Raw genomic sequence first — 22,467 nt, 5'->3', positions numbered from 1 at the left:
CAAATGTGTCCTTGTTGAGGAAGAGCTCAAAATTGAGGCGGCCACTGGAGGGTCCGCAGAGTCCCATTTCGTCTCTTTGAGCTGTGGTTCTCAAAGTGTGGTCTCAGCGCCTCAGTGACACCTCAGAACTTGCCCCAAATGCAGATTCCCAGGCCCCTACCCTTCCCCAGGGGTTGACAGAAGAGCACCCCAGAGTCGGGGTGACCCTATCTGAACCTTCAGAACTGGTGTTAGGTTACATGGCAAAAGGGGATTAAGGCTGCAGATGGGATTAAAACTGCCAATTAACTGGCTTTAAAATATAAGGTTAGGAGCGCCTGGATGGCTCAGTGGGTTAAAGTCTCTGCCTTCGGCTCAGGTCGTGATCCCAGGGTCCTGGGATCGAGCCCCGCATCAGGCTCTCTGCTCAGCGGGGAGCCTGCTTCCCTTCCTCTCTCTCTGCCTGCCTCTCTGCCTACTTGTGATCTCTGTCTGTCAAATGAATAAATAAAATCTTAAAAAAATAAAATAAAATACAAGGGTATTCTGGATTATCTGGGTGGGCCCGATGTAATCACCAGAATCCTTAAGAGGGTACAAGGGAGGCAGAAGAGAGTCAGGGAAATTAGACTGCAGGAGCAGGGTTTAGAGGGCTGCAACAGTGTTGCCTTTGAGCACAGAGGATGGGGCCGCCAGCCAAGGAATGTGGGGAGCCTCTAGAAGCTGAAAAAGACAAGGAAACATATTCTCTGCCTGGAGTCCCCAGAAAGAAATGCAGCCCCATGCATGCCTTGATTTCAGCTCAGTGAGACCGTCTGATGTTTAGCCTACAGAACTGTGTAAAATAGTACATTTAGGTTGTTCAAACCACAAATTTTGTGATAAATTATTGTAGCGGCAATAGAAAACTAAGACACCTACTGAAGTGGGGCCCAGAAATCTGTAACAAGCCAGGAGATTCTGATAGCACTCAAGCTAGAGAACTACTGGCTTAGACCCATGCAGGCAGGTACTTAGGCCTTCCTAAGCCTCCAATTCATTATCTTTAAAATGGGCATACCATCGCCTCCTTGACCTTATCTTGTTTGGAGATGATTTATTATAGAGCACCTCCTACCTACAGGTAAAAAATAAAGGGTAGGGGTGCCTGAGTGGTTCAGTCCTTAAGCATCTGCCTTCAGCTCAGGTCATGATCCCCAGAGTCCTGGGATCGAGCCCGGCATCGGGCTCCCTGCTTGGCAGGAAGCCTGCTTCTCCCCCTCCTGCTCCCCCTGCTTGTGTTTCCTCTCTCCCTGGGTCTCTGTCGAATAAATAAATCTTTAAAAAAATTTTTAAAAAATAAATAAAGGGTAAAAAGTATTATTATTTCTTAATGAATAAGTCATTGAGATTTTTTTTTTTTTTGGTAGTTCCCTGAAACAAATAGTTCAAGAACCCGTGAGAATGAGTGAAGTATTTTGTAATCTTTTTTAAACATAACACAAAATATAAAAGCCATACGCAGAACGCTGAATTCAATTTTTGCAGAGTGGAAAATCCATTTCAAAAACCCCCCCAAAAACAAATGACAAGCTAGAAAAAAATTACAATCACAACCCTGTGTGGGAAACAGTGCCATTTTCCTTCATATACAAAGAGCTCTTAAAACCCAATTTAAAAAACCCACAAACAAATGGAAAAATCAACAAAGGGCATGAACAGTCAGTTCACAGAAAAACAAATACAGATTACTAGTAAGTGTGAAAAACATGCTCAACGCCCTTGCAATTAAAGACACACAAACCAAAAGACTGGGAGCTCATTTCTCATGGAGCAGATTACCTAATTTTAGGAATTTATTCTGAAAATAATCTCCCACAAGTGCATAAAGATTTATGCCAGAATGGTTCGTAATAGGAAAAGCCCTTGGATATAACAGAAAAGTCCATCACAGAAGACCCTTAATAAAAAGAATGGAGGAATATCCAAAGCCCATTCTCAAGCCCCCAAAAAAGTTCACTCCCATTTCATTTGAAAACAGAAAAAATGGAGCCCCTAGGTGGCTCAGTGGGTTAAAGCCTCTGCCTACAGCTCAGGTCACGAACTCAGGGTCCTGGGATGGAGCCCCGCATCGGGCTCTCTGTTCAGCAGGGAGCCTGTTTCTTCCCCCTCTCTCTCTGCCTGCCTCTCTGCCTACTTGTGATCTCTCTGTCAAATAAATAAATAAAATCTTAAAAAAAAAAAAGAAAACAGAAAAGAATGTACTACAAAGAAAATACACAAGTAAATTTTAAAAGTGAATATCTAGTATTGCGTTGTTAAAAACACGAAATAGTTAATGATATAGCGACTTCATAAAGAAAAGTAATAAACCAAATGATGAAAGCACATTCAGTTACTTAGCTGATTAATCAAGTCCAGTCTTAAACCATTCCTGTAGGATGAAGTACACGAATCACCTTATTCTTCCTATTCCTGCAATCCCTGCCAAAGTTCAAGTTCTGGACCCCCTGTGGCGTCTCCTAATGGGTTTCTTGCCCAGTCGTGACAGTCTTGGCGCTCGAGGCCAATCATGAACCCGGCCCTTCTCCTCTTGGACCCCACCAGAACGTTGGCAGGGGAAGGTGTGATCGCTGCTCTGGGCTCAGAACCCAGCACGTGCCCCAAAGGTGCTCATTAAATATTGGCTAAGTAAACAAATGGGGGGAAAAATGAGTGATGGGACCGTGCTTATCTCTAACAAACGGGATTAAGGATCCGCGGAGGGAGGCCTAGCTTTCCACCCTTCTCAACTGTGTGGATTTTGTTGCTTGTTGTTGCTGTGATTGCAAAACCACCAAGAAAAGTGCCCAGGACGAAGAGAACTTGGAGGCTTCGTCCCAAGACACGCACAGGACCAGATCCCCGGAGGGGCTTGTGGGTGGGCGGCAGAGAGCCAGCCCGGTCCAGGCGGCCGGGGCTGGGGAAAACCACGGAATCCCCCTCCCCGTGCTCCAGCACACAAAAGGAGAACTCGATGGAACATGAAGACATTAATCAGAGACCAGTGCAAATGGAAATTGGTTTTCAAGTCAGTTTCCAGGCCCCTTGTGGATTACGTTAAAGTGCTTTATCAAAAGTCTTGAAAAAATATATGCCAAGGGTCAAAAAAACACATGCAAAAAAGTCCCGGCTGCGGCGGGATGAGAGCCGCGCTGCGCTCTGCGCCCTGAGCCAGACAGGGGTGCTGAGACCCTGAAAGCCCGTTAAAACCTGGGGTTGGAGGGGAGTGGAGACGCAAAGACACAGGTGAGGAAAGCCATAAGCCAGAGTCGGTGTGAGTTAGTACACACTAGAAGTCAGGAGGGCCCCACACACCCTTCCTGCAGCTTTGACATCCAAGGTCGTCTGCTTGGGGCCCCAAATTCTTACTGCATCTGATCTCTGAGGGGAGGACCGTGTGGGGTCCTGGGTCCCCTCCTCATCAGTCATGACCTGACTGGTTGAAGGCTGCTGATCAGAGGAGACAAATGACCACATATGCCCTGTCTGGCTTCAGTCCATGTGGCTTACAGAGGTGACACCCCCGCTGAGCAAGGAGTTGTGGTGTGGTGGGCCCAAGGGCTCAACCCCACCTTTGTCCCTTACTGGCAGTGTGACCCAGGAAAGGCAGGGAACCTCCCTGGCATCCCTGGGGTAGTACCCGGAAACATGGGTGGTTAGTGGTAGTAGCAGGCATCTACAATGGACCCGATGTTTGTGTCCACCTAAAATTCCTACACTGAAGCCCCAACTCCCAATGGGAAGGTATTAGGAGGTGGGGTCTTTGGGAAGTGGTTAGGTTAGGAGAGTTGGAAGCCCTCATGAATAGGGTTAAGTGTCCTTAAAAAGGAGACCCCCGAGAGCTCCCTCACCCCCTCCACCATGTGAGGACACAGTGAGAAGACACCCTTCTATCAACTAGGAGAGGAGCCCTTGCCAGACCCCAGATCTGCTAGCACTTGGATCTCAGGCTTCCAGCTTCCAGAATGGTGAGCAATCAGTGTCTCCTGTTTAAGCCACCCCGTCTACACAGTACTCTGGCATGGCAAGCAGAACAAAGACACACCATCTTGTGGACTGTCATGAGCGTGGCGTGAAGGCACATGTGAAAAAGTGCTTATACAGAGCCTGCACAGTCTGTGCTCAGTACCGGCCAGCAGTCACCCGTACTGCGGCTGGTGGCGGGCCCTGACAGGGACCCAGGTAACCCCAGCCCAGGCCCCATGCCTCTCTCAAGCAGGAGGGTGTGGAAAGAAACTGAAGCAGAGGCACATAGAACAGAAAACAGACAAGCCATGTGGGATAAAACATGATTTCTACAAAGGGTTCTCACGGCTGAGAATTTACTGAGGTTCCCTGAAGGGGAAACGCGTCATAGGCATAAGAGGGACACCAGTAGACATGTTTTCCTCAGATGTTTGGATGTTTCTGGCATATTTGCCATGACTCAGGAATGGATCAAAAAGAAAGACCAAGATGGGGGGAGGGACCCCAGTTCCATGGAGAAGAGTCGAAAGGATTTGTTTAGGAAGGGAAGCCAGCCCCGTTCTCTCATAACGTCTTTAGGAAGAATCTGGAAGGGGAGCTGCCCAAGGGCCCCACGAAGGCCCAAGCTGAGGGGAAGCATCTGAGTTCTCCCATTGGAAGATCTACAAACAAGTACGGAGGTAATACATTTGTATATAAATAACACAAACTGTTTAACAAAGAGTAAGAGCTCAGAGCCCTCTGAAATGTTCCAGGAGCAGCCCTGCCTGTTGTCACAGATGGTCCCCCTGGGAAGATGGATCCCAAAAGCTGTTTGTCCACAAAGGCTAATAAAAACCACCAAGAAGGACGTGGGAGAGAAGGCCTTGTCCAGCTGGAAACGACAGTGTGTCCACTCCTGGAATGCTCTGTCCGGCTCTGTGCCTGGACCTTTTATCTTGGGCCAGACACAAGAAAGCCTGTCCATGACTCTCTGCCCACGGAGTGCTTCTTCCCAGCGGGCAAGATGGAAAGCAGCCCTTTGGGAGCATGTGGTGGATTTGAGGGAGCTACGAAGGGCACCGCAGTATGTCTCCCAGAGAGGCACGGAGAAGGAGTCAGAGTACCCCGAGTCTGCCCGTGGAGCCTGGGAGAGAGCCTGTCTTCCTTGCTGAAGGCTGGGGTTTGTGTGAGTCTGGCAAAAAGGGCCCTTTTCTAGTTCTGCCCCTGTCCTCGTGTGGGGAGCCTGGGCCAAGTCTCTACTGGCATCTCAATGTGTGGTAGGTGCCGGGGAGGACACAGAAGCTGAGGCTAGAGGTTAGTCCTGGGGCCCGAAGGAGCAGGGGATGAGGATGAGGGTGGAGGACAGCAGAAGCGGGAAGGCAGGAGGGACAGAGAGGGTGAGAGAGATCCATCGCAGCCCCAGAGGGAAAGGGGCACCAGCTGTCCTGACATGGCTGACACAGTGGGGCACGGGGCAAGGCTGGTGGACTAGAGCACCTGCCCGCATTCCTGCCCACCGCGAATCTAGGGTGTGTTTTGTTCATCTGCTGGCAGGTGTGCGAGAGCAAATACTTACAGTTCTCTGCCATTTCCTGACATTTTAAAGCCACCAAATGGAGCCTGTGCGTAGATGGCATTATAGCAGTTGATCCTAGAGGAAGAACAAAAGATGCTCACGATTACCTGGGGAAGGCCGACCAGGGTCACGGGTGTCCCGGCTCTCAGGGGCATGAAACAGACCGTTGCCTAAAGGATGACTTTCTGTCAAAGTTTTAGTAATGACAACAGCGGGTTTTCAACTTCTGCCTTCTCATTCTTCCCACCAGAAGCTAAAATTTAAATAATCCTTAAATTTTTTTTTTAAATTTTGGGGCGCCTGGGTGGCTCAGTGGGTTAAGCCTCTACCTTCAGCTCAGGTCATGATCTCAGGGTCCCGGGATCGAGCCCCACATCGGGCTCCCTGCTCAGTGGGGAGCCTGCTTCCCCCTCTCTCTCTGCCTGCTTTTCTGCCTACTGTGACCTCTCTCTCTGTGTCAAGTAAATAAATAAAATCTTAAAAAGATTTTTTTTTAATTTTAATTTATTTATTTGACACAGAGAGAGAGATAGAGGGAGAGCACAAGCAGGGAGGGCAACAGGTGGAGGGAGAGGGAGAAGCAGGCTCCCTGCTGAGCAGGGATCCCAATGTGGGACTCGATTCTGGGACCCTGGGATCGTGACCTGAGCTGAAGGCAGGTGCTTAACTGACTGAGCCACCCAGGCACGCCTAAAATCTGAATATTCCTAAGCATAAAGCTTTTTGCTGAGATAGGAATGGAATGTCAAGGCGAGAAGAAAGAAGAGGGAAACTGCGGCATCGGGGAATAAGATTTAGCTTTGAAATCGGCCAGACCTGACCTCAAAGCTCTCCTGCTTCTTGGCTTGTAAGAATTCTGGGCTTGTAACTTAGCCTCTCTGAGCCCCAAAGCATTATCATCATTCCAGTGAGGATAATGTCATTGGCAAGATGACTGGGGAAGCAGGGACTTTGGTTCACATTTTGGACAAGACCATGCACTGCTTTTAGAGTCAGAATAAAAAATAAAGGTGGAGGGAGTGGAGTGCGAGGGACAGCACAACACGGTGGTCAGCAACAGGGGCAGCGGAGCTGGCCGGCCGGCTCTGGGCTCTGCTCTGCTCTGTACCCGCTGTGTGACCCTAGGCAAATCACCCAGCCTCTCTGTGTCTCCATTTCCTCCTCTGTTAAACAGGGACAATGATGGTGTCCGTCTCAGACGTAGTCATGAGGATGGACCAAAGCTCTAAGACAGTGCTTGGCCCAGAACATGTGACTAGAAGCTGTCTGTCCATAGAAGGGCGGTGTAGCGAGCAAGCTAGCCACTCCGGAGAGCAGAAACGCACGCATCTGCTACTCACCAGACGGTTCCAGACTCCAAGGCGGAAGCCAGCTTCAGTGCTTTGTCGAGGTTTTTTGTGAACACAGCTGCCGTGAGTCCATATTCAAGGCTGTTGGCCCTCTTTATCACTTCTTCGATATTTTTGAACTTCAGGATTGGCTGCACCGGTCCAAAAATCTATGTGGAATTGCAAAAACGACGGTGAGAGGGGCCTCCAGACGAAGGGCGTCCGTTCTGAGCAAGTATGGCCTTCGTTTCATCCAGAGCGCTCACACGTGTGAGGAGCGAGGACTGGAGAGCAAAGAACCTGCGGAGATCTTTTGAGCTACTGGACAGTTGACATCTGAAGGGAAGGATTACGACTAAGCCGAACTTAAGATACCAACCGAAAGCATGTTCCAGGCTTCTCTCTCTTATTGTCATCAGGGCTTCTGAGAAGCCCCAGCCTGCTGACGTGCCCACAAGACAAAAATTGGCGAGTTTTTTGTGGAAAGTTATTGCTGAGGGGGTTGTAGGGCACAGCTGTAGGACTGTGTGCCCCGGCCTCTTGGTGGTACGTTTTCCATCAACAAAGGCACCATAAAATGTCTCCCTAATAACTCCCAGGGGACAGAGGAAGACACTGTTCCTCGAAATGTAAAATAAAAATAAAAATCCCATAAAAACCTCCAGGAGAAAGTCTATAAAATACCCACACAGGAAGCGCTCAGCAGTGATTCACTTTCTCTGCGTCCCAAAACACCACACAGCCCAGGGTCTGACCCCCTGGAACCCTAGGTGGGAACCGGTGTCCATCCAGACTCACAGTGAGATTGAAAGACCAAGTTAGAATCCCACTTTTATTGGGGGGGGGGGTCTCCTCAATTTCTACCATTTCCAAGGATGCTCGTGACAGAAAACTTCAAAGAGAATTCCAGCCCCGATGGTTCTTTGAATGAACACACTTTTCGTTTTAGTTCAGTCTAGCGGGGCTGAAGGTAGCTTTGGGCTGTGAATCCACTGGTATAACCCACAGGGGGCAAGAACCCTCCACCATGAGCTAACCCGAGGACGTGTTAGAAGAAAGAAGAGGGACTGTGGCTCCCCAGAGACGTGTGAAAATGGGGGGTTTAGGACAAACTCTTCAGCTGCTATATAGGGCCAGGGGTTCCCAAAGGCAGGTAGGCAAGATGGCTTCCCTCAGAAACCAAAGGAGAGGAAGAAAGCCACGGGAGAAAGGAAAACTCTCCCCTCACAATGACTTCCGGGGTCCCTGAGCCCTAGAGAAGACTTCTGTTTGTAAGACTCCGTCCTCTCGCCCTCCCACCCCACAAGAGTCCCCTTGAGATGAAGATTTTCCTGCCACCTCCAGTACCTCCTCTTTGGCAATGCGCATGGTGTCTGTAACTTCGGAGAAGACGGTGGGTTTGATGAAGAGCCCCCTATCTTCCATGGCTGAACCCCCACATTCCAGCTTGGCTCCCTCCTTCTTCCCACTCTCAATCAGATCGAGGATTTTGTCAAACTGCTTTTGGTCTATCTGCAAAACACAAGGAGAGGTATGGCTTGAATTCCTTTCGGGCGGCGGCTGCCATCTTATGGGTCCAACGGCCATTCACATGATCAGCTGTCCCACCCCTAAGTGTTCTCGCCAAGTCATAATTCACGGGACAGATGTGCCTTGTATGCGAATATTCCTCTGATGCACAAGTCTAGGCCTTTTGGAGCAGAGGAGAGATGGGGAAATAGGCTCTCCTCATCCTTTCCCGTGCACCGTCTATCCTACCACCAACCCCTTCCATGCTATTAAGCAAACCTGTGAATGAAACGAGATCTGAAATGGTCACATTCTTTGCTCTCCCACCTTCTTGCAACCTGCAAGGGTTGCTAGATTTCGCAAATAAAATTACAGGGCACCCAGTTAAATTTGCGTTTTTGAATGACAATGAAAGAATTTTTTAGCATAAGCATATCCCAAGTCATGATTGGGATATGCTTATGCTAAAGAAGTCTTTCCTTATTTGGGATATGCTTATGATTTAAAAAAAAGTCTTCTTTGCTTATTTCAACTTCCAGTCTAGCTGAGTGTCATGTAGGTTATCTGGAAGCCCTGCCCTCTTTCTTACAGGGCATGTTGGATGAGGGTGACAGTTATTGGAATTGCCCATCCATGGTGCAGAGGAGAAGGGAGAAGGAAAGCTGACCACCTTACCCTGTACCCCCACCCCCCAGCCAATATAGAAAGCCCTTCCAAGTTTCTTACAAGGGCACAAAAACCAAGGTGAAAAACAGGATAGATATCAGTTACCTTTTGGGTAAAAAAACAGGGAAAATGAGAGCACACATTCATATTTGCTTCTATATCCATAAAGAAGTTCTGGAGGGATACATGAGAAACTAAGACTGTGGGATACCCATAGAGGGAAGGTTAAGAACCAGGCCTATGAATGGAGAGGGGGGGATGAAAGAAAGCCTTTTCTCCACTGATCTCTCTATGTGTTCTAGGTTTTAACCCCTGGGAATGTACTCCCACCTAAGCAAGTAATTCAAACAACTGCAATGATTCCAGTAATATCTCAAGGTTCTCTCAACTTCTCTTGGGTGAACCCAGTTTGGAGTTAAAAGTTCCAAGATACTCTTCCCTCCTCCCCAGAGGCCAAGAGGGTTTGAAGGGCTTAACCAAATACAGGTCCTGAATGGCTGTGACCATTTTCTGTCTGTCTGTCCTGGGGGCAGGGCTGGGTCCTCGTGGAAAGCCTGCATATCCAGACTCCATTCTTCCTGATGAGTCCATGTGAACACATTGTCTCAATCTAATAATCCCCCAAGAAATGTCAGCTGGTGCATTCCTGTGCTGGAAGGAGAACCTTCCAGAAGTAAAGGACGTGGCTGGGTACAACACCAGGGACAGAGTCAGGCAGACCCCAAAGGACAGGTCGGAAGCTACACTCGGCTCTGCTGGAGAGGGCACCAGACCCACCCCCACCAGGTGTCTTGTGCAATGTTTATGCGCCTCGTTGCTCAGTTGCCAAATAAACCTGAACGATTCTGGAGCATTTGGCTGGCTGTCTGCAGTAGACACTGATCTAGGTCAGCTAGCTCTTTAATAGGCAGGAGAAAGACAGGACTATTTGGACAGCTGTAAATCCTCTCTGAGTAAAAATCTTATTACCGTAGATGAAAAAGCACTTTGGGAGAAAAAAATCCAACATCGTCCTAAAATAATATGCTGAGGTTAGGCGGCTTAAGTGAGCTTTCAGAAGGACTTTTAGCAGCAGCATCAAAAGCACCGACGAAATCAACACCCATTCTGCTTGAATCTGCTCTCTTGGAAGAGATTTTCTGTATCTGGCTTCAGAAGTCAAGCCTGGAGCCTTGGAAAGAGACTTACGAATAATGATGGGGTGAAAGGTTTTCCTTAGTATGGGATCAGCTCACATATTTCCCATGGAGTCTGGATTAACTTTACAATCACGGTGGATTTGATAATGGCTTGTGGCCATGTTTGCATTCAGACCTGAAATCCAAACGAGGTCACTAGACAACTTCGTGTCACTGGCCACTAGGTTTGGAGTTGAGGTCTGGCAGGGTGGAGAGTTTTGGCCACAACTGGGATGCTTCTCTCCACCAGGGTCACGTGGTATTGGAGCCGCCGTGCATGTGGGCTGGGGCAAGGCAAGGATGGGCACAGTGGCCAGAAATGCACCTTTTTCCACATGGTCCTCCCCCTTCCCCGGCCAGGGATGGTTAAGCAAGACCTGACAGACATGGCCTGAAGTCATACACTTCTTTCGCTACCTGGATCAGGGAGCCTGTCATTGAATGCGCCCCTTGCCTCCACCTTTAAAAAATAAAGACTTATTAGGTACCTTGAAATATTCACAATATTCATCCATTATTTCCATTTTCCAGATGAGGAAAGTGAGGTTTGGCAAGAGCTTGGGACTTCCACAAAATCACAGAGCCAAACTTGTGTGGTTTCCCATGTAAACATGCAGTGCCAGTGCAGTGCGGAAGCACTGAGCTCCCGGGACAGACACAAGTACAGAGTCTGGACATGTGATTTGCAACTTCGTGGCTGGGGCAGGACTTTGGCTCCCAGCAAAGTGGGTTGCTGTCGAGCTCTATTTCAATAATGCATAGATGGTCAGGCTGCCCTCTTTTAAATATTTATCCATCTGCTGTACTGCATAATTAGTAAGAAAGCGATACACGATGTGCCCTTTTAAAGAGGTTATTAAACCTCGTGGTTATGATCATTTTCATCCCGTCCTTAGTTTCGAAAACCGGGCCTCCGGAGACAGGCTCCGCCTGCCCAGAGACGAAGCCCTGTTCCCTGAGCCCTCTGCACTCCCTCTCCACTGGGATTCTTTGGTTTCTGACAGTGACCTTGTCCTACAGTGCATGTGAGCTCCAGGGAGGGCCTGGAGGCTCAGACCGTGGGCTCTAGGTACTTGGCCTCTGCCTATACTTTGCTGCCTTTCGGCCATGGTTACAACCCCTCTTCTGCAAGGAGACCAGCCAGGTAACACAGCCTCTGCCTGAGTCTCTCTTCTGGAAATCCTGGTGGCTCAGAGACTGGACAGTCCTCTTGGCTGGAGGGTGCAGGCATGGCGCCATATGAACTGGGAATGCCTCCCTCCTTGCCAGGGCCCTGAGCTTGGCATTATCAGCCACAAAGAGCAAAACCTCTGTGTGTCTACTCCCGCTTTATAAGCCCACAGAGACCCCAAGGGATGGTGTCAAAACGAAAGCAAGCGGAAGGCGAGGCAGCCTCCCTTCTGTTTGGGAGGGACCCGGGAATCGATGGAAAAGCAGCAGAGCTGTAAGGGGCCAAGGGCGAGAGGGGCTGCCTGGTTCAGCCCCCAGAGGCACACTGCGGGTTCTGCCGCATCAGTGGGTTACCTGCGGCCCCTGCTCCGTTCTGACGTCGAAGGGGTCTCCCACCGGACGCTTCTTGGCGTGCTCCACGCTCCGCCTGACAAACTCGGCGTAGATCTGCTCCTCCACGAACACCCTGGAGGCGGCCGTGCAGCACTGACCTTGGTTGAAGAAAACTCCCTGATGGGCGCACTCCACTGCCAAGTCCACTGGATGGAGCGGGTGGCGGGGGCAGGAGGAAGCGATTAAGTCGTTAGGGCAGGACGGGTGACAGCTGCAATGCTAATTGCCCGCACCAGAAAACAGGCCCCGGAACGGCCGAGTTGCAGAAATTAATTTTATTCCCGGCATTTCCCAACAGAGAGGATGGGAACAAGGATTTTCTGGGTGCACCCAAGTGTGGGGGGAAATCAGTCCCCTGAGTGCAGGACTTCCTTACTCTAAGGACCACACAGAGTTTGCACTCCCCGGTTCACCCTCTCCCAGACCCCCACTCCTCCCCCTTTCTAGAGGACCTAATTCTAGAGAGTTCTAGAATAGTCTTCCATAAGTAAGTACTGATGCAGGCCGACAGGTGAGAGCTAGTCCTCCTTGAGGTTCCTTCACTACCAAGTCCTACGAAGTCAGCTTCTTTTGCTTATTAAGTCTTAGTAATGTTAACTCCATGTAGGACAGATAGGGTTAAAAAGAGAGCACCGATTCTGCCTGAGGAGGTCTGTATCCCAACTCGAGAGCGGTCATCGGGTTAAAACCAGAAGGGTGCTTAGTAAGGAAAACCTTCGGGGCCGTGCTTCAGGGAGAAGAATGCTCAGTGGGGTATCACTTACAGCTCACAGTGTGGTCTCCAGCGCTCCACAGTGAGCTGGTTTTTCTGCACCCCCCGCCCCCCTCCAACATGCACACTACGCTACTACTTAGGAAATGCACTGGGCACACTTTGCATCTTTGCACTGGGCAAACACATGGCCCCTGCAGGGCACGGGCAGGCTATCCAGACACCCCGGCACCGCTCTGAAGCAGCTCCAGGGAATGCTGCCCTCGGCGTTCATGAGCCTTATAAAACCAACCCCCGAACGGGAGGGAGTTTTGTGTTCTAGCTGCAGTGTTCTTCAGTGCCAGTGAGAGAGGAGGAGCTGAGGTGGAGACCGGGTGCCCAGATATGGTGGCACGAGAATGAGAAACAAGGGTCCTGGCTCTTCAGGACTGGAGTTTGGGACCCCAGATGTGGCAACACCCAGAACTGCTCTGTGTGGTTCCAGAAACCATTACCAACACCACCAAGGCTTCTACAAGGGAGCACCAGCCCAGGTGACAAAGGAGCCATCTGCCCTCATGCCCAGCTTCCTTCTCCTTCCCTGAAGCTTGCTGCCTTACCCAGGCCACTCGCTCCCCACAGAAAGCCAGCTTCAAGGAGAGGAAGTGATATCAGTCCTTTACACTTTAGCAAGAAATTGTACTAGGGTTCTTTTTCTCAGGGATATTTGCAGCGCCCACCTTATCTGAGAGTGGAATGTAAAGCTTTGTTCTCCATGAAAGGAATTTCCAGGGGGCAGGTGAGGAAGGCTTTTCTAGAAGGTGCTTCAGGGTACCTGGGAAGGCACACCTTTTGGCAGCTGACCCTGTCAGCAGGAGACTGAATGCCCAACATGGCCCTTCCTTCCTCTGGACATGGTAGCCAAGAATAGCATACAGTTTCATATCATCTCAGGAACCTCTAGCAAGACACACACCGCCCCCAAGCTGCTGGGCGGGGATGCTTGCGCAGAGAAGAAGTGGTGGCGAGAGACAGACAGACAAATAGGACCCAGACTAGGGGGACATGTTTAAGGGTCCGCTGCCACTGTCCTCTCATTTGTCAGGCCTGAGACAAAGAAGGAAGAAACATCTCAAGTTTCGGAGAGGGGTGGGGGGTGATTAATGCCTGTGAGTGGGGGAGCACCTGCCCAGCAACTCCCTCTCCTGGCTGTCTCCCTGCACAGGAGAGTCTGGAGAAGGATCTGATCGGCTCCTTACGGCCCCAGCTCTGCAGGGACGGGGAACACAAACATATTCTTGAAGGGCAGAAACAGGCAGCCCCTTGGCCCCACACAGGACACATATTTCCCCAAAGCAGCTTTCCATGAGCCATAAAGCTGGTGTTTTGATCTCATCTGCCTGCTTAGGACAGGACAACCCAAGGGGGATAAACATTGCCATTTCATGTGTATACGTGTGTCTCTCTCTCAGCTGGTTCTGAGCTTGCACAAGGAATCCGGGAGAGATTTAAGGACTAAACCCCAACAACGTCCAGAAGGGAAGACACTCACGGTCGGCATCTGCACACACGATACAGGGGTTCTTCCCCCCAAGCTCCAGGGTCACCCTCTTCAGATTGCTCCGAGAGGCGGCTTCTTTAACCAACTTTCCAACCTTCAGGATGAAAAACAGACCAGATGAAACCTCGGCTGGGGCCAGACTTGGCCCGCACGTTCTAGATAAATCTATGGGTCTCCTGCCTCTGCCCAGGGGCCTTAGGCCTCTGAGGCTGCCTCCCCAGCCCCCCGGCCTCTCCCTGCGTCTCCTCACGGATCAGACCTTGACATCACTCAGTCTGAGCTGCTCCACTTACAGGGGTGGATGGAGCGGGAGCCTCTGGAAGGCCCAGCGATATGCCCACAGCCACACAGCTGGCTAGTGGCACAGCCGGCTCCTGGCACAGCCGGCTCCTGGAAGCAGGCCGGTCCAGCTCGTCTGGAAAAGGGCTCGAGGGGACCAGGGGTAGCTGTTCCAGCGCTCGCTCATGGGGGACGGGGTTCTGCGGGGCTCTTTGGTATAATCTGCAGGAACCTCCAAATGTATGGTAATAGGGAAGCTGACCTTCAGGAGGAGAAAGAGCCAATTCTCTGGCAACAGACTCAAGACCGAGGCTTCCCCAGGGGGAAGGGAGAGAACCGGTACATGGGGCAGGAACAGGACGCCTCACCAACCTCCTTCATGTACCCGGAGGGTCTCTCCTATCACAGCACACACTGCCAGAGTGGAGGCCCGGACCATCATACGGCGGGCCCCACAGACTCTCAGGAGACCGAGCCGCACACAGACACTTAGACCCAGACAGCCAGCAAGAGGCTGTTCCCCCAAAACTAAGGTGTGAGTACATTTTAAATACTGGCCAGCTCATAGGTGATGGAGTAAATGACATTTGGAATAGTCCCACAGTGACAGGGATTGTCCCCAGAGAGCAACAGAAGTAACACCAGTCTGCCATGGACTGGCAATTTCCTGTGGAGTTGAGGTGGGCTTTCATGGCTGGGTGCAGCAGGGGGACCTAGGGTGGGAAAGCACCCCTGTCCCCCTTCCGGAGATGCTGGCCAGCCGAGCAAGGTCACTGGAAGAGGCCACTTTCTTGTCCCTGAGTTTGGCTGCCCAGTTAGAAAAACACCCCACTGGACCCATGGGGCAGTCCTAAAGGCTCCTAGAGAGGTTCGGGTGTCTCTGCAGAGAAGCCGGGGATGGGCAGGAGAAGGGACGAATCTGCTATTGGGGGAGAAGACAGCTTGGGCTCCTGGCTGGACTAAATTTTTGGGGAGATGGCGGGGCAGGGGGGGATACTTCGTGCTTGGGAAGCATTTATTTGTTTCGTTCTCAAGGACAGAAGAATATTACATATAATTCCACAAGGAGATGTGTGTCAGGGCAAAGGGGGAAAGTTTTCATCTCCCTTCTCCCCTATGCCCCAGGACCTGCACAGACGTGGCCACAGGAAGAACTTCTTGGGTATCCTTACGGATTTCTCTCCACACACACTTTTCCTCGTGGGATCATTCTGTAGCTACTTTCCCACGGTTTACTTTTTTGTGTGCTTCAAACTCAGACAGCAGTCTTCCTTACTGTAATGGCTGTAACGCCCCGTACAGAATGGACACAGCATACGGGAAGACATGTCCTTGAGGGCTCGTGAGAAGCCCTCTCTCCGACCAGTGGCTTTGAAATGGAATTTCTGAGTCAAATGTGGGATCGATACTACCAGGCGGCCCTGTGCCTGGGGACTGCCATGGGGGAGTGTCTGTTGGTTTCCCACGGCCTCAGACCAGATTCCAATTTTTACCCATCTGACAGACAAAGACTCTGACTTTCACTGGAATTTGCATTTCCCTGATGACCAATGAGCCAGGTCAAGCTTGTTGGACATTCGGTGTTTCCCTTCTCTGAGTTACCCACTGCCCCACCACTTAGAGCGCTTGTTTTTTGTTCGTTTGTTTGTTTTTCCTTTTTCACTGATTTTTAAGGGTATTATGGATTTTAAGCTTTGGAGAGCTGCATACATCATGACTGGGCTTCTCCCAGCTTGCCATGTATCCGTGAACTTCAATTATGACACTGTTTGTCCTCTGGATGTTTTACATTTTTATTTTATCTTATCTACCAATCTTTTCTTCTCAGGCTTCTGAGTTCTATTAGATACTTACTTAGCTTGGAAACTGGACCAGTGACTTTATTTATTTGCTTTTTTTTTTTTTAACTGGTTGTTACGCACTGAAACGTGGCCACACTTAGGAGAAATTATCAGAGCTCAGCTGCTCAAGGGGAAAGTTCCCAGGTCTCGGTTCAGACAGCGGCTGCCATGCTGGCTGACCGCGGGTGAGGAGGGTTACCTCTGTGGACCCCGTGAAGGCGATCTTGCTGATCTGAGGGTGAGAGGAAATCGCTGCTCCCACTGTGGGCCCAAATCCTGGCACGATGTTGACCACTCCTGGAGGGAATCCGACCTGGATGGAAATTAAGGTGGCCATCAGTGGAGGAGAATGGACAGATGTCTGCCACAGACCACGCTCAGGCCGAGGGAACCAGGGCTATAGAATGTTTCCCTCTTTGGGAAGCCAGGGCCCGAGTCATACAGCCACCCGAGGACCCAGACCGAGGTGGGCAGGGTGCAGGCTGGGCCCGGGCGAGGCATACATACGCCCTTCCTTCCAGGCAGTACCTCATAACCCAAAAGGGACTTGGAGCAAAATGGCAGTGAACCCCCATAGCTGAGCTCCATTCTGTGTGTGTGCTTGTGTGTGTGGCTCTGTCTACACATATGTATTCTCAGGGAAGAGAGATACCCTGGTTACATCCTCCAAGATTCAGAGGCCCCTGCAAAATATCCTCTTCCTGGGCGCCTGGGTGGCTCAGTGGGTTACGCCTCTGCCTTCAGCTGAGGTCATGATCCCAGGGTCCTGGGTTCGAGTCCCCCATCAGGCTCTCTGCTCAGCGGGGAGTCTGCTTTCCCCATCCCCGTCTGTCTCTCTGCCTACTTGTGATCTCTCTCTCTCTCTGTCAAATAAATAAATAGAAAATCTTAAAAAAAGAATATCCTCTCCCTGGGCTTCAGCTCCCATTTCTTAAACCTGCCCCTCCATGTTCCAAATGGCAATGCGGTATCACGCCCTCAAAGCTCCTGCTTGCTGAACCTGGGCCTCACCCCGAGCTGGCATACCCCGAAGGCTGGGGACAGTCCGCTCTTTCACATCCATGCCTCCTACCCTGCTCCTCCCAGGCCTCTTTATTCACCAGGAACACCACAAATGAATGAGGTGGGGGATGTTATTTAATGAACAATTTATCAATTACCATCTCATGCAAACACACTATTTTAGAAAGGCAAGACTTTGGGACATAGTGCTTGAGTCTTTCGTTTTCCTAGGTGCTGTGTGTTCACGGCTGTGATTTTAGAATCTGTCCGTCTCATTAATATGATGTATTTCATGTCCTACATCCCCAGTCGAAGGAAAGTGGGAAACGGGCCAGTTCCTGGCGGCTGTAGCATTATTTCTAAGTAGTAGAGATCCTGCTTCCCAATCGTATGAGCCAGCTGAGAAGTGAAAGGAATGGGTCTCTCCTTCCATCCCTCATTCCTTCCTGTTTCTTTTCTTTTTTTTTTTTTTTAAGATTTTTTTATTTATTTGTCAGAGAGAGAGAGGGAGAGAGAGCGAGCACAGGCGGACACAATGGCAGGCAGAGGCAGAGGGAGAAGCAGGCTCCCCGCCAAGCAAGGAGCCCGATGTGGGACTCGATCCCAGGACGCTGGGATCATGACCTGAGCCGAAGGCAGCTGCTTAACCAACTGAGCCACCCAGGCGTCCCCCTTCCTGTTTCTTTTTTAACCTCTTGGCGACACACAAGCTGGGCTCGGTAGGGCTGAAGCATGATGCCAGGTGTGTCTGGAAGGAGGTGTTTCTTCGGGCTGCTGGTTTCCCAGCATGGGGGCTGCAGGGGGCGGGGAGTAGAGGGGACAAGACAATGGCCCGAGCGCAGAGCACTGGAAGGGAGGTTCGGGTGAATGAGCCTGGCTTGCCGCAGCCCCTTCAGTGGGAGCTGGCAAGAGGACCCCTCCAGGAGAACAGCGCGGGCCATTGCCTACACCACAGAGGCCAGCCCCAAAGAACCTCTGACACTTGGAGGGACCCTCCTGCAAACCCTCCAGACAAAACATTTGCTCCTAAACCATAGGTCTGAACCCATAATAAGAGCTAAGTCTTCTCATTAGGATCTGTGGGAGGGAGGAGTTTCTTCTAGCTCAGTGACCACAAGCAGGAGAGAGGGCGCGCGTGCCTGCCAAGGGCAACATGGGGAGCCATTCCATTTCCCACTCAGCTGTGAGCCGGCTGGCACTGCCACGCACCCCTCGGCTTGATGGGGCAGCTTTATCTGGTGACGGTGGTGGGGTGGGGATGTTATCAACAACACATAATATTTTCTTTCTTTCTCGAATACCTTACCTCTTTGATCAGAGAGCCCAGATAAAGGGCAGTGAGGGGTGTCTGCTCCGCCGGCTTCACAACGATGGTGTTCCCACAACAGATGGCGGGTGCCAATTTCCACACCAGCATCAGCAGAGGGAAGTTCCACTGGGGACAGAACATAGAGGAGCTTGGTGGGGGTGGGGGGAGCCCGATCCACCCCGCTGCCCTGTCCTGGAGGCCCAGTAAGGTCTCCAGGGAGGAATTTGCTTTGGATGGTCTAGATTTGGGGTGTTGGAAGTAATATAGGAGTGTGCAAAGATCAGACCTGCATTCCTGCCGTAAGTAGTCTTTGCAAAGAGGATTCTGCTGTAGGCGTACTACCTTCTCCTCTTAGAGGTTTATGATGCTATCAGCATGTTAAAGGGTCTGAAAAATACTGCAGGAATGAGGCCCGCCTCTGCTAAACTCAGGTATTACAGGATCTTTTTCTCTTCTTATAGAATACATACTGAACCCCCACTGGATTGCTGTTTGGTGGAGATCATGTTGGGAAATGTGTCTCTTGTCGTCTTTCAACTACAGAAGCAAGGATACCAAAATCACTGTGATAAGAAGCCTAACACAAGAGGTAACAGCCACAGAGCATTTACTCTGTTCCAGGTGCTGTTCCAGTCACTGAACACTTAACTCATTTGATCCCTATCAATGCATATGAGATAGTCCTATTATCCCCTCCATTTACAGATGAAACACAGAAGGGAGAGGTCACTTGCCCAAGGTCACAAACTAGCAGGTGAAGGCCGGGATTCACAAGAGCGAGCCTTGTGTCCCCCGCTACCCTGCCCCTCTGAGTATCATCTTTGATGAGGCACAATGAAACCAAGCATCTACAAGAGAGCAGGTAGCTTGATTCTAGCTGTCCCCCAACCATCCCATCCCAAAGCAGTCCCTTTGGCTCCTTATGTTCCAAGGATGCCAAACAGAGGAGCTTTCTGTGAAGCTATACGCACGGGGCTGCCAAAAGGTAGCCACCTCGAGATCAGGCCACTCTAATTTCTCTCCCAGTTCCCTCTGGAATTCCTACCACGAGACAACAAATCCAAGATCTCAATTCCCAAGGGCCAATGTGCTCGGCTAAATGATGGCAGGCATTGTTTGGGGGTACCCCCCAACTAATGATTGGGGTCCCCTCTTCTTCCTGGACCCCCACTCCTTAGCACACAAATACCATCAATCTCTCCTCTCTGACAAGCAAATCTGTACCTTCCCTTGGCTTCTGCCACTTCCAGCAGCTCCCTTCTCTCCCCTCGAAGCTTCTTGGAAGAGCTGTGCCCACATGCTTAGGTCCCCTTCTGTAAGCCCCAACAATGGGGCTTCCACTGCACCCCAAATTCCCCATACTGCTGTCAGCGAGCAAATCTAACTGTTATGTCTTTTTTAATTGCTACGAAGGAGAGGACCCTATTGACCATAGTCTTCCTCTGGAAATGTATTCCATTCCTGGGATGCCCCTGACCCTAGCTGCTCAGACTTCTTAGTCAGATCCCCTAACAACATATGGGATTTGGCCCCGGGCCCTCTTCTCTCACTCTGCATCCCTCTCTGGATGATCCCCCCCTCCCAACCTGATGGACAGGAAACACCTCTGTCCTGACCACTGCCTGTGGGTGTCTCCAGGCCTTGCCTCTCTCGAGCCCCCAAGCCAAATATGCAAATGTCCGATGGGACCCTTTGCTTGTCTCTTCCACTAGCTCCTCTATGACAATCTGTCTAGAATGACCTTCATCTGTCATGGCACTCCACCCTAACCCGCTTCTCCCCCAGTCTTCTGCAAATCCACCAGCAACACCATCCACCCAGTTCTAGCCATGACTCACCCTTGACCTCTGATGAGACACTAAACTCCACCAACTCGACCTCCTTAGGAGTTTTCAAATCCATGCTTCCCCTTGGTCTTCCAACAGGTCCTGTCTTACCATTTTTCTTGGGGCTTCCCTTCTCAGCCTTTTAATTGACCTGCGAGTTCCTCAGGGGCCCTCAGAGAGCTGAGCCCACTGGCTTCATGTCCTCAGTACCTAGGACCCTGACACCATGCCTGGCTCACAGTGGGCTCCCAACGGCTGGCGGAAGGGACACACGGAGCACACTCCCAGTCCTCTCTCCACGTTGCTGCCTCTCTGCACAGCCTCCTGCCCAGGTGCTGCAGTGGCCCAAGGCTTTCTCCAACAGATGGGCAGCATCACTCTATTCCCTGCTACCTGTCAGGCTCCCCACTGCCCAGTGAATAGAGTCCCAGGCCCTCAGCAGCCACGCCCTACGGGGTGCCCGGCCTGGACCACTGGACATGTGCTCCTCCTCTTCCTCACTTTGTCCTTATCTAAGTGTGCCCTCACCAGCTGTCCTGCTATTGCTTCCCCCTCCCCCACAGCCACCCCCCAGTAGCCCAGACACCTTGACACCCTCACTGGGGCCATTCCTACTGCTTGGAAGACCCATTTTCCTATGGAATGACTCCTTCTCATCCTTCAAGGCCCTCTTAAAAGACCCCTGCCCTAGAGAAACTGGCATTCTTGAGCCCTCCGGCTGGAATCCACAGTGCCTTCTGCTGTGCTCCAGGAGTCAGCCCCGTGAGAGCAGGCACGGGAGCTAACCCACCCCAATAACTCTGAAGCACCCAGCCCCATGCCACAGAGAAAATACTCAGTTAATGCCAGTGTGACCGAAACACATCAGAAACTGATTCCAGAGGCCACCGGGGAGTGGGGTGGAATCTACATGGATCTCTCTAGAGAAGATGCCATACTTACAGGAGTGATGGCCCCACACACACCTATGGGCTCATGCCTGGTGAAGCATACCACGTTGTCATCTGCAAGAGAGGTTTTGTGGAGTAGAACATATGGGATTAATCTCGGCTGAGCGTTTTATGTTGCAAAAAGATAAGAAAGAAACCCAGAAGCCCACCAACGTGTCAGCTCCAAGTCTTGTCTAGTCCACAAAGAAGGGACATTTAACTCAATGTTAAAAGTAAAATTCCAAAGGAGAAATCAGCACAAGCCCACTTCCTTTTGCAACAGGGAAGGGGGCCCCGAGGGGAGGAGTGTGGTGGTGGGGGGGAACAAGGGTGCTCTGGAAAGGCTACCAGAAACAATGAGAAGACAGAGCCCCCGGGGGGCCCCCAATGAGGCTGCGAGTCCCACGTTGGCTCACCTGTGGGGATGGTCCTGCCCTGTATTTTGTCAGCCCACCCTGCAAAGTATCTGAGGGTTTTAATACAGCCCTCCAGGTCGATGAAAAAGGCGTGAAGGAACGGCTTCCCCGTGTCCATCGTTTCCAGGGTCTGCAGGGAAAAGACAGTATCTGTGTCACATGCAGTTTCCTTCTTTGCCATCAGGGGGTTAAAGCAGGGGTGGAGCAAGAGAACACAGTCCGAGGACACCGCGTCTGCCTTGTTCCCTGTGTCCCTTCCAAAATCAGGCCACTGTGTTTCCCCCTGTCAGGCCTGTCTCAGACTGTCAAGGATTACTCTGCTTTCAAAAGTGCTCAGTTTGGGGGGCACCTGGGTGGCTCAGTCGTTAAACGTCTGCCTTCGGCTCAGGTCATGATCCTGGGGTCCTGGGATCGAGTCCCGAATCGGGCTCCCTGCTCGGCAGGAAGCCTGCTTCTCCAACTCCTACTCCCCCCTGCTTGTGTTCCCGCTCTCTCTCTCTCTTTCTGTCAAATAAATAAATAAAATCTTGGGGGGAAAAAAGTGCTCAGTTTGGAGGGGAGGGGTTGGCCAGGGCATGGGCAGGCATCCCCGCGAAGGAAGGCAGGTGGAGGGACGCCTGGGTGGCTCAGTTGGTTGGACGACTGCCTTCGGCTCAGGTCATGATCCCGGAGTCCCGGGATCGAGTCCCGCATCGGGCTCCCGGCTCCGTGGGGAGTCTGCTTCTCCCTCTGACCTTCTCCTCGCTCATGCTCTCTCTCACTGTCTCTCTCTCAAATAAATAAATAAAAATCTTTATAAAAAAAAAAAAAAAAAAAAAAAAAGGAAGGCAGGTGGAAGGGTGATC

General features: G+C 51.0%; 1 protein-coding gene across 1 annotated transcript in view; it reads right to left on the bottom strand.

Moving 5' to 3' along the window:
- The window catches only part of ALDH1A3 (aldehyde dehydrogenase 1 family member A3), a 37,436-nt gene that overhangs the window by 2,563 nt on the left and 12,406 nt on the right, over positions 1-22,467 (bottom strand). The window contains exons 4-12 of the mRNA XM_047738267.1: positions 21,623-21,752; positions 21,220-21,281; positions 18,449-18,577; positions 16,340-16,453; positions 14,012-14,114; positions 11,730-11,914; positions 8,200-8,364; positions 6,865-7,022; positions 5,525-5,599 (exon numbers count right to left, since the gene is read on the bottom strand). Of these exons, the coding sequence (XP_047594223.1) occupies positions 5,525-5,599; positions 6,865-7,022; positions 8,200-8,364; positions 11,730-11,914; positions 14,012-14,114; positions 16,340-16,453; positions 18,449-18,577; positions 21,220-21,281; positions 21,623-21,752 (1,121 nt within the window). The remainder of the gene's footprint in view (positions 1-5,524; positions 5,600-6,864; positions 7,023-8,199; positions 8,365-11,729; positions 11,915-14,011; positions 14,115-16,339; positions 16,454-18,448; positions 18,578-21,219; positions 21,282-21,622; positions 21,753-22,467) is intronic.

This window comes from Lutra lutra, chromosome 7 (assembly GCF_902655055.1).
Source record: "Lutra lutra chromosome 7, mLutLut1.2, whole genome shotgun sequence".
NCBI lineage: Eukaryota > Metazoa > Chordata > Mammalia > Carnivora > Mustelidae > Lutra > Lutra lutra.
Note: the sequence above shows the minus strand (reverse complement) of the source record. Positions and strands in the feature narration are given on the sequence as shown.